The sequence below is a fragment of the Hemiscyllium ocellatum genome, chromosome 32 (genome assembly GCF_020745735.1).
Source record: "Hemiscyllium ocellatum isolate sHemOce1 chromosome 32, sHemOce1.pat.X.cur, whole genome shotgun sequence".
Taxonomy (NCBI): Eukaryota; Metazoa; Chordata; class Chondrichthyes; order Orectolobiformes; family Hemiscylliidae; genus Hemiscyllium; species Hemiscyllium ocellatum.
The window spans coordinates 46,979,538-46,991,975 of record NC_083432.1 but is presented as its reverse complement, the minus strand read 5'-3'; the positions used below and the strand labels follow the sequence as shown (position 1 = coordinate 46,991,975).

At 40.1% G+C, this 12,438-nt stretch overlaps 1 protein-coding gene across 2 annotated transcripts in view; it reads right to left on the bottom strand.

The window, feature by feature from the left end:
• The window catches only part of npepps (aminopeptidase puromycin sensitive), a 209,027-nt gene that overhangs the window by 52,702 nt on the left and 143,887 nt on the right, over window positions 1-12,438 (bottom strand). For both annotated transcript variants that reach the window (XR_009646443.1, XM_060848704.1), the window contains exons 11-14: window positions 10,302-10,406; window positions 6,919-6,979; window positions 4,934-5,043; window positions 1,766-1,829 (exon numbers count right to left, since the gene is read on the bottom strand). Coding sequence is in view for 1 of the 2 variants with exons in the window: in XM_060848704.1 (XP_060704687.1) it covers window positions 1,766-1,829; window positions 4,934-5,043; window positions 6,919-6,979; window positions 10,302-10,406 (340 nt within the window). In the remaining variant the exon portion in view is untranslated. The remainder of the gene's footprint in view (window positions 1-1,765; window positions 1,830-4,933; window positions 5,044-6,918; window positions 6,980-10,301; window positions 10,407-12,438) is intronic.

Sequence of the window (12,438 nt, the reverse complement as noted above, 5' to 3'; positions counted from 1 at the left end):
CCTAAATCACTAATTGCAATAGTCTCACCAACTATTGCTTGATCTGAACCAGATTATTCACAATGTAGATGACCTACTTGATTTTGAACTGAGTATCCAATGCCTCTCAACTGCTAATACTCCCCACCAAAATCCTTTACGTTTTTGCTGACTCCAGGTTCGACTAGTCCGATTTCCCTTCTAATCGTTGCCCACCTTTCATAAACTTGAACTCATCTGAAGTTTGCTGTCTGTATTCCAAATCATACCAAGACCTATTTACCAATCCCACAATGGCTCCTGGTGCTTAGACTGAATATATAAATTCTTATTCTCATGTTTAATATCCACGGCCTCTCCTCTATCAGTATCTGTGAGCTCCTCCAGGCATTTGAGACCAAAGTATTCTTCCAACTCTTGGCAACTAGCACATTCCTGAGCTCCTTTACTCTTGGCCTTCATCAGTTTGGGTACCTGATGCTGAAGCTTCCTTGCTAAACTGTTATCTCACTTGTTCTTCAGACTAACCTTTAAAAAACCCACCTGCTGACTAAGCACTTGGTCAGCTGTTCCAACCATTTCATGTGGCAGTGTGTTTTACTTGATCACTATTTTGAAGGTAAAAAAAATCCTTCAGAATTCTTATTGAACTAATTCCTCCCCTTCACCCACAGGTGGAAATATTTCCTCTACACCTCACCGGTGTCCTTCAGAGTTTTATGGATCCAAGTAATCTGCCTTTCTTTTATTGGAAAAAATAGCCCATCTATTGGCCAAATCATCCAACTTCTGTTGTCCCCTAATCATCTATTTACTGTGGTTCTCTTTCAATTCCCCATCTACTGGCATCCTCCAATATTCATCGACTACCTAATAACTTGACTCAATTATTGGGCTCCTTCCCAGTTTCCCATTTACTGGGGCCTCTCCCAATTTTGTATAATGTTTCCCATTAATTGATGCCTTCCAAACAGCCTCCATGCCTCCTGTGACAAGCACATTTTCCCAAAAGCTTAGATAAAAACTCAGGTTTGTAACCCTGTCAGTGTTTTAACATTGAGATATATTACAACACTCATTAAGAAACATTCCAAGAACAGAGAATTATAAAAAATTCGAATTTTTGGAAGATGCTTTGTAAATAATATCTTTACAGGAAAGGTAATCTAGGTGGCACATTGACTGAAAATGTTGTTGTTGTTCTGAGTCTTCAGTGAGGATTTGGCAGAAAACTATAATTCAATATGAAAATCTCGTGAAACTTAAAACCTCACTTCAACATCACAAGGATAGCTGTGTGTGAGAAATATAAACCTGTGAAAATGCAGTTGCTAATTGTGATGCTGAATCATTTGCTTTCGGGAGAACATAAGAAATAGGCATTAAAGAACTCCATGGGGCATGGTAGCAGGAGAGTGGCTTTTTTTGGGTGGAAGGATTAGAAGTTGGTACATGTTCTCCCCTGCTCAGATTTCTAGATGCTGAGGCGATGCTCCAAGATTTTAAGCGTATAATTACAAAAATGTTAAACTAAACTATTTTACTTTAAAGTAGTATCTGCTTTAGACATTATAAAAGCAATTTTGCAAATGCAACCTTCAAGGATTGCATTAAGATAATTAAATCCGTTTTGCAATATTCATTCACACTCAACAATCATCATCTTTATAGAAGCTTCATGATGAGGAAAGATCATATTCTAAAGGTTTATAGATATTATGCAGTACTCTCGGGGCTAAATTATAAATAAATACAATATAGCATCAGTTATTTAATTTGCACTTACCAGTAAATGGTCCACTGGCGCAGAATTTCTTCTGGGAAATCTTCAATATTCGGTTGTCCCCTTGCTGAAAAACATAGACCACTGTAGTATCTGAAAACAGCATATGTCTTGGACGTGAAATTAATATTAAGCCTGATGGCTTTATTCTCAAAAGGTTTCTGTATTTAAAAGGTTGCAACTGACAATTAAAAAGTATATTTAAATGGTACTTGGACATGGAAGAGCTATAAAATATTTTGAGCATGGCATGCAATGCCAAATATATTTCAATTGCTATAAAACGAATTGGCACTTACACAGAGGGGAGCTGAGAGCATAAAGCTCAAAGTTTCCTTTCAAAGGTTACTTTATTGTACAACAGCACTGCATTATTAAAGTAATGTTAATAGATACATCATATTTTGAAGAGAGAGCGTGAGAGAGCGCGCGCCAGAGACAGAGAGAGAGCGCGCGCGCGCCAGAGAGAGCGAGCATGCGAGAGATGGAGCAACAGAGAGAGAGGAGGAGCAGTGAGTGAGAGGGGGAGGAGAAGCGAGAGAGAAGGTGCAGCTCGAGAAAGAGGAACAGCAAGAGAGGGGGAGATAGAAAGGAGAAGCGAGAGAGGCAGGAGTGGCAAGAAAGAAGGGAAGAGCAGTCGGGGGGGGGAGAAGGAGCAGCAAAAGAGACAGAAGGAGCAATGAAAAGTAGAGAGAAAAGTAGCAATGAAAGCGCGTGCGAGAGAGAGAGTGCGTGAGAGAGAGAGCAAGCACGCGAGAGCGCATGCAAGAGAGCGAGCAACAGCGACAGAGAGGAGCAGCAGCGAGAGAGAGAAGGTGCAGCTCGAGAAAGAGGAACAGCAAGAGAGAGGGAGATAACGAGGAGAAGCGAGAGAGGGAGGAGTGACAAGAAAGAAGGGAAGAGCAGTGGGGAAGGGAAGAGCAGTGGGGGAGGGAAGAGCAGTGGGGGGGGAAGAGCAGTGGGGGGGGAAGAGCAGTGGGGGGGGAAGAGCAGTGGGGGGGGAAGAGCAGTGGGGGGGGGGAAGAGCAGTGGGGGGAGGGGGGAAGAGCAGAGGGGGGAGGGGGGAAGAGCAGAGGGGGGAGGGGGGAAGAGCAGAGGGGGGAGGGGGAAGAGCAGAGGGGGGAGGGGGGAAGAGCAGAGGGGGGAGGGGGGAAGAGCAGAGGGGGGAGGGGGAAGAGCAGAGGGGGGAGGGGGAAGAGCAGAGGGGGGAGGGGGAAGAGCAGAGGGGGGAGGGGGGAAGAGCAGAGGGGGGAGGGGGGAAGAGCAGAGGGGGGGGGAGAGCAGAGGGGGGAGGGGGGAGAGCAGAGGGGGAGGGTGGAAGAGCAGAGGGGGGAGGGGGAAGAGCAGAGGGGGGAGGGGGGAAGAGCAGAGGGGGGAGGGGGGAAGAGCAGAGGGGGGAGGGGGAAGAGCAGAGGGGGGAGGGGGAAGAGCAGAGGGGGGAGGGGGAAGAGCAGAGGGGGGAGGGGGAAGAGCAGAGGGGGGAGGGGGGGAAGAGCAGAGGGGGGAGGGGGGGAAGAGCAGAGGGGGGAGGGGGGGAAGAGCAGAGGGGGGAGGGGGGGAAGAGCAGAGGGGGGAGGGGGGGAAGAGCAGAGGGGGGAGGGGGGGAAGAGCAGAGGGGGGAGGGGGGAAGAGCAGAGGGGGGAGGGGGGAAAAGCAGAGGGGGGAAGGAGCAGCAAAAGAGACACAGACGGAGCAATGCAAGCAAGCGCGCGAGAGAGAAAGAGAGAGAGAGAGAAAAAACGAGAGCGCGCGCACGAGAGAGAAAACACACGAGCCATTGTAGGAGCTCAATTAATTGAAATGGGTGTAAAATATTTCTGTTTGAACTTCTGTTTAACAACCACAACTAGGACAGGGTGACTGACTTCTTTCTGTGCTGCAAATGTTTTATGATTCGCTGAGCCTATTTCAACTCTGCCATGTACATGTTCAGATATTAAAACTTTTTTCTCCAGAGTTTGGATTTTAACTCAGTGGTGTATGATGTTGGTCTATTTTTATGAAGTGGTTTAAAAATTAACAATCCAGAATGATGCTTCTAAACCAGTACGTGGTTCTTGGCGTGTTAATGGACGTTTATTTATACTATTTGGATTTACAGCCGCAGATGGAAAATAACAAGTCATTAGCTCAGCAGAATTTATGGGCATAAGTTTTTGATTTAACTGAATTGTGAGGAATGTCTTCTCATAGAGACTAGTGGATGTCTGGAATTCTTTATCCCAGAGAGTTGTGGTGGTTGTATCACAAACTATTTCAAGAGGAGATAGAATTTTGAAGTATCGAAGGCAGCATGGTGGCTCAGTGGTTAGCACTGCTGCCTCACCGCACCAGGGTCCCATGTTCGATTCTGGCCTTGGGCAACTGTTTGTGTGGAGTCTACAGATTCTCCCCGTGTCTGCGTGGGTTTCCTCCAGGTGCTCCAGTTTTTTCCCCACAGTCCAAAGATGTGCAGGTCAGGTGAATTGGCCATGATAAATTGCCCATAGTGCTAGGTGCATTAGTCAGAGGGAAATGGGACTGGGTGGGTTACTCTTCGGAGGGTCGGTGTGGACTTGTTGGGTTGAAGGGCCTGTTTCCACACTGTTGGGAATCTAATCTAGTTGAAAAGTTTTGTTTTGAAAGGGCCTGACTAAAGTTAGATGGAAGTACAGTTTCACCTAGAATGGTCAAGGCAGTTAAGGAAATAAGTTACTCAGTGAAAAAGCAGTTTGTGAAATTTCCAGACCAGGAGTGTTTGGTTGGAACCCTGAATATTTTTCAATAGGCTGAGAATGTCTTGGCTTTCAGTTGTGACAGTCGTCAAAGGAAAAGGCTTCACAGCTCTCAGAAATGGGATGGAGAAGCAGCAGCAAAGTCACAGAGAGAGAGCGCCGCGAGAGAAAGAGAGATTGGCGGGGGGGAAGAGAGAGAGAGCGAGAAAGACAGAGAGAGTATTTAAAATTTTTCATTTTAAAAATGTATTGAGAGCTTGGCTTGGTTTTTTATTTATTTTATGTAATACATTTTATTGCTCAAATTAAAATCGACAGCTTTGTGTGATGTGTCAGTAAATGACTGCCACTTTAAATTAAAAGAAAATCTATGAAGCCAGATTCCATTTTGGAATCTGACTTGCTCAGAACAAACATTGTTTAGGATCATAACATTATGACTGGATGAGCAACACACCTGTTTTTCTTCAACATAAATGAGCGGAAACCCCATTTGTTTTGTCCATGAACTCATCACAGCATTAATAGGCTTTCCACTAGCTTGTTCCAAACAGTTCCACAGGTCCTCTGAGAGAAAAAAAAATTAAACCAAAAAATCAAAAGTACCTCAACCTTCAATATTCCATCCTCCCACAATCTATTTTAGTTTAATTCCAGAAAGGAACAATATCTAGACAAATTTCTGCTTGCAGAATTCAGATGACTGTATATAATAACAGGTAGCGTCCAGCAATTACAAGTGAGCTAAACTGCAAGCTGGACTGAATCTTAAATTGTTGATCCCTTTGAAATAAGAGCATAAGAAAGAGGAGTAGGCCATTTAACACCTGCCCCCCCACTATTCTATAAGAAGTGAACTGCCTCAGGCCTCAAATCTTTTGTGTGAGCTCTTAGCCATCAACTCCTCGATACTTCAAACTTCTATCCCCTCTTGAAATAGTTTGTGATATAGCCACCCCAACTCTCTGGGATAAAGAATTCCAGACATTCTTTGTCTCTATGTTAAGGAATTCTTCACATCGCAGTTTTATCATCAGATAGAATTCCTAGTGTGGAAACAGTCCCTTTGGTCCATTTAGTCCACACCGACCCTCCAAAGAGCATCACACCTCGACCACCCCTTTATCCTATCTCTGTAACCCTGCACTTATTATGGATAACCCACCTAGACTGCACATCTCTAGACACTAGAGGCAATTTAGCATGACTAATCTACCCAACTTGCACATTTTTGGACTGTGGGAGGAAATTGGAGCACCCAGAGGAAACCTATGCAGACACAGGAAGAATGTGCAAACTCCACACAGATAGTTACCAGAGGCTGGAATTAAACCCGGGTCCTTGGCACTGTGAGGCTGCACTGCAAATAGGGTGTCCCCTTATTCTGTAACAACACCCTAGTTAAAAATTCCCAAACTAGTGAAAATATTTTGAACACCTACCCTACCAAGCCCTTCAGAATTCGGCAGGTTTTAATCAGATGACACATAATTCTTCTGAACACCAGGGTTTTTAGCTGTTCGCAGTAACTCAACACCTTCATTCAGCTGACTGAATCTTTTTCACTTTGGCCTTCATTACCAGTATATCCTTTCTTAAATATGCAGACCAAAGCTGCACACATTTTCTCAGGTGTGCCCTCACCAGTGCCCTCAATGTTGTAACAAGATTTCTCCAAAGTCCACCCCAACGCTCTTAATTATAAAGGCCAAAATTCTGTTTTGCCTCAACTCCTTTTTGCACCTGCTTGCTAACTTTTCATGTTTCAGAGCCAGATTCCACTGTGCTACACTTCAAAAATGTAGCATTGCCGCATCTGCCCTGATAAGTGTAAGACAAACAACTTTAAGAACACAGTTCCCTTTCAGTGATAAACTAAATGTTGCAATTTTAAAAGTACAGAGAATGATCATTTACAACTATGACCTTACTTTGTAATTTTCACTCAGCTCTCCAATAATGTCAGTTATAATGAACCTGCATTCTAGAACAATTTCATTTGTTTCACTGTAGACAGAAATCTCAGTGCATAAAGAAATAGGCTGGTGTCAAAGATTAAGAAAGCACTCCACTATTCAGATTATGCTAAAAAACCATCAACCAGCTGGATTTTAAGACCAGCACGATATGGCTACACTTAAACAGTTAGAGTCATAGAGATGTACAGCATGGAAACAGACCCTTCCCATTGATATCAGAATAGACAACTTTTTACAAAGACTTACCCCAGTTACAAAAACAACCTGAGTCTTAGTCTAAAGCATTTATGACCATTTAGTGTTTACTGTATGGTTTTATTAACTTGTTCAGTCAGGTCCTGCAAACAGAGGAATAACTAGATAATTTGCTTTTAATTAAAAAAAATTGACAAGACTCTGACAATTCCCACTGCTGGAATAACTACCACAAATAATTTATTCAATTCTAATTAAGTTGAATTACCTGTTGCAGCATTTTTATTTTGAAACTTTGTCAAGTACAAGTTCATTCCTTTTCTGAAATCCTGTAAAAAAGGACAATTTTTAAAAATAAAATGAGCAAATCAATTATGGCAGCAAATACAAAATAGCATCCTAGCTAAAACTAAAGTAAAACTGAAATAAAAGTTTGACAAGTTATTCCTTTTAAAATCAGTTTGATTAACTCAAATAGAAGAGGCACCAACTATAAAACATTTAGTTGACATCCAAATTCCAGTCTCGCTTCCCTCTTCCATAAAACATTAAATTACATGTATATCAGCCAGATGCCTTCTAACAAAGACAATCCAAAAGTAACCCGTTATACCCATCACTTACTGTGACATATCAATTGCATATCAAATATCAATATTCATGGGATAAAATGACAGTATTGTACAAAATTTCTAAAACTTCCATATAAAAGATCCAACTATTGAGTGTTAAATTTTGAAGATTTTAAAAAAATTTGATAGTGGAAGAAAAGAAGAGACTGGACATTGGCACTTTTATTTAAGCATCAGAATCTCGACATGTCAAACAAAGTATCTTCATTTTTGCTTTAAAAGAATAATGCATGATATGGTTCCACAAGAACCATGTCCATCTTGATCTTTGAAGGGGCAAGGATAAAAACCATCCCCAAAATTCTTAAATCTTACCGTTTACAAGGCTGAGTGCTGAAACAAGATGCTTCTGCGCTCAACCTCAGTGACCAACCAAGCCACTTTCCACTATGCTTAGATTAGCCTAGAAATATTGTTTGCAATTTCAGTGTACAAATATTATTGATGTACTTGTGAGACATTTTTTTCATCTATTCTGAAAGAGTTAATTTCTTCATTAAAATCAGACAGATGGAGAAGTGTCAAACAAGCTTGTTACACAATTTTACACTAACATCGCAGTCAGCAATTTCTAGGCTAATGCGGAAAAAAGGAGGCAAGGTAGAATCCAAATATGTTTCAATACACAGCCTGGTAAGCTACTTATCCCAATTAGGAGCTCACCATTTTATGGCAAGAATATATAATTTATTAAATTTTTAAAAATGAGAGAGAATATTCTTAAATTTTATGGTTCAAAATGCTTTCTTTTAAAATTCTGCAAAAACAACTAAGGAAAGTGGAAAGAATTGTAACTTGACCTTGAAGGGTTTATTTTTTTCCTCAGCCCACTGCCATGACTTGCAGATAAACTACGAGTTGTATGAACTCCTGCACAAGGCCTGATGCAACTGGGCCCACCTACGTGAAGTAGGACATGAAGATCTTATTACGAAACTTTCAGGTTCAAATAACTCATCATATAGTTTGATGTCCACAAGTGATAAAGGACAAAGGGGATGATCTGTACTTTATCTTTCATTACAATTGTGCAATGTAATAACAGGTTGCAGAATAGTTGTTGTTTTCAAAAAAAACCTTGCTAGTTCTAAGGAATTCTGATAAGTGATATTTATTCATTATTTCTTGGAATTCTCCAGAAATGCAGATGATAATCACAGATTACATGCTCCTTCCTCTTGTCTGCCCACTGCTATGCCCCACATCTTCATGCACTAGAATCATAGCTTTTCCGCATTTTACTCTTTGCATGTGAAAAAAGGCCTATGATTAAACAGTCTAGTCCTGTAAATATGGTTTGTGTAAAATCACAGCAGTCAAAAGTGTGGCAATGAATGTAATAGAATCTCTTATTTTAATTACCTTTGCCTCACAAATCAGGTAAAACAAGAATGGTTTAAAATTCCAGAGATCTGTTCAAGACAGACAAATATAGTAACAACATAAGGTGCTAAGATAAACTTGCCCATTTGATGGAATCACTAAATATTATCAATTGCAAATTATTTGAAAATAACTTTGCAATGATTTCATTTGGATCAATGCTGTATCTTGAATGCAATTATGCAATAACAGAAGATCCCAACAGCTAATACTTCTGCTTAAAAACAAACTAAAATCTCACAAGTAAATTGTGTCTAATTCAGGGAAAAATTAATGTTCTTGTTGGATTGAGGCATTTTGATGCATTGATAACTGTATGACTTCCCTCATGACATTTAGGTCCTGACTAGATGACAGCCTTCTGATCATCTCCCGGGATCTCTCATTCACATTCAACCCATACCCTCAAACAGATATCCATTTTAGAATTAGACTAGAGAATTTGTTTGGATGTAGGGCAGCTCAATGAATGGGTGTTCAATCCTTACTGCAGGTATGAACTTAAATCTGAAGTCATCTAATAACAAAACACATGGCAAAGTACTCAATAAATAGGAAAAGGAAGTTTATGTTGCAGACACAATCCTTTCAGCAGAAATCAGTTCTGGTGAACAGCATAAATCCAAAACATTAACTTGCTTTTTCTCTGAAGATAAATGACTGTTGCACTAAGTAGCTCCAATGTTCTTTGCTTTAACATTTTTAAAAATTAAGATTCATATAGCGTCTTTCAGGTCTTCATTATAAAGTACCCCACAGTCAATTGACTACACTTCAAAATTAGCCAATGTTGTCATATGAGGAAACAACAGTCAACTGTGCACAGCAAGGTCCTAATAATAGTAGAGTGTTAAATAACCAGATCATATTTTAGTTGCTGCTTTGAGTTGTAAATGTTCATCAGTTCAGAAAGTTTTCCTACTCTTCTCTGCATCACACCAAGGAATCTTGGATGTCTATCTAAAGGCAGATATAACATTTTGTTCCAGGTGTGAGAAATCTGACAGGGCAGCTTTCTCTCAGGATTGCAACAGAAAGCTAACCCAGATTCCACACTCGGGTATCCAGAGTGGGACTTGAAAACACACCATCTAACTCAGAGGCAAAGGCGCTACCCACTGAGCCACAGCTGAACCTGAAATTGGAGTACAGGGTAAAGATAATTATTGATAACTGCCTCCCTGCAACAATCCATTAGGAAATGGGGCTCCAGTATACATTGTCAAAAAGTGTGCTGCTGGAAAAGCACAGGTCAGATGGCATTCGAAGAGCAGAAGACTCGACGTTTCGAACATAAGCTCTTCATCAAGATGAATAGCTTATGCTCGAAAAGTTGACTCTCCTGCTCCTCAGATGCTGACTGACTGGCTGTGCTTTTCCACCACCACACGTTGTGACTCTGATCTCCAGCATCTGCAGTCCTTACTTTCTCCTATGGTATACATTGTATTGTTAGTGATAGATATTTGTATTTTAGAACCAATATAGAATTTCCAGCTTTCAATACAATCAAAACAAGCTACATTTTTGAACAAGTTCAAATTGTATACATTTGAAAACTTCCTAAACACTGGTTCTCATTAGATCACAGCGCTAGTACCACATACACCATTAATTTGTATTTTAGAAGTCTTACCTCATTCCCAATATAATTGTGCAGCATTCGAATTACTGATGCTCCTTTACTATAAGAAATTGCATCAAATATTTCATCCACTTCTGCAGGATGTCCTACTGTGACCTTTAAAAAATACATTGTACTTTTAATGCTTTTTGTTTGCAACCTTAAAACATTGAGCCATAACGGGAGCAGCCTAAACAGTGTATGCTTATGTAAGTATGCTTGCTATAAAAAAGTGCTTAAAAATGGGCTTAGATATACTTACACCATGGATTGATCACATCAAAATCAAATGCTTTTTGGAGGTTATTTAAAGAATCATAAATATGTAGAAAGAAAGAAACTATATTTGTTAGACTTCAGTTTCTCAGTTGCTGTATATCGTTCTCCAAAATTGCTCACTAGAGGCATCTCAAGATCTGACAAATTATGTCATGCTGCATCATAAATTATGGCCACTTCTAGGACACTGAATAATATTACATTAGAAGAGGTCACACCAAATCAGAGCTCAGGAAGTGGGGGTATGAGAAAACCATAACACTGATTTGTGTCAGAAGACTGAAACACGGAGATAAATTCGACAACTTTTACTCTTCAATCTTTAAAGGAGATCAAATCCTTGAGAGGAAACAGCATAGGAGACACACAATATATTTAAATATAAAATGAACTTGGAACACTATTTTAAATTAAAGTGTAAATGAAAGAGAAGAGGATAAATATAAATGGGGAAAGGACACATCCAGCACTATTGCATGTTGGAGCTTGGCGTACTGCATGGGATAGACTTCTGGATAAGGTAAATTCTCAATTCATTCAACAGTTTGATGATGTGATAAGGCAATCGTAGGTTTCTAGAGTTAGTATATGTCCCAGCGTGCCTTAAATAATGTCAACATACTACTATCTCTCTTTAAAATAATATTTACTTCAATTTAACAATGTAACATAGCAGGAAGTTTGAACAGACTTTTTAATGTCTATTGTGTGGATTCAAGGAAAGTTAGCTTCAATTCAGAGATGAAAATTGTTTAAAAATGTTACCTTCAACTTTAACCAAAGATAAAGCAATGCCCAAGTTTAATTTAACTTAAAGTCCAGGGATTCCAGATTCTGTAAATTACTAGGATTACATGAACATCTCACGCTGGTTGAGAAAGATGTTTAACTTTTGAAACCGGTTTTAAAGGTGGTGTTAACTTGGGATGAAAGGAAATTCAAGAAAATCTTCCTGAACCTTGAAATACAAGTCTATCATTACACCAGCCTGTTGCTGTGTGGTTGGAACTCTGCATATGAGTATTTCTAACAACCAACCTTATTGTGTTTTTAAATGGTAGGTGATGGGTACATGGGTATACCAGTTAATCACCCGAAATGCCAAATACATGGATTCAAGATCCTACGTCGACATTTCTGTTTATAAATCTGGGCACAAATATTTAAAGTAGAATTTTATAAGTTAGAAGAGAGTAAATTACTTTAATGCAAAGGCTTGGATCAAGTCTCCATCGCCTGATCTCATACCCTTCCAGTTTCTGAGATTTGAAACAAGAAAAATGCTAGAAATATTTAGGTGAGGCAACACATGTAGAGAGAAGCAAGAGTTCCTAACAGAGAGAGAGAGAAATGCAAAGGTTTTTAGGCTCATGGGAAGGGGAGGGGAAAGGAAAAACGAATGAGAAGGTCTGAGATAGGTTGGAGATTTCATAATGCAACAGTCAAGAAGTGCTGCAATGGAAATAGTGAAGAAACAACAGATATGTCGAAATGAGGCATGAATTGCTCCATAAGTACCATTCAAATGAAATACACACAAAAAAAGAAACAACCTAGCAAGAAAAATGCGAGAAATGCTCAGCAGGTCATACTGCAACTGTGGAGATAAATGAGAGATCCAGGTTAATGACTTTATATCAGGATTTTTAAACTAGGTGAGGGGGTGGGAGGAAAACAGAAGAAATGTCAGAGGCACTGCTGTGGAAGATAGCATTATTGGAAAAAATGCGATGGAGATGGAATGAAGTTTTTACAGGAAGCGGTTTGTGAGGAAATGTAGTCAACGTAGCTGTAACAGGTTGTGGGTTATGTTGTGAACATTGTTGCTATTCTCTGGGCACAAACTAAGTCAAAGGGAAGAGTGAGGAAT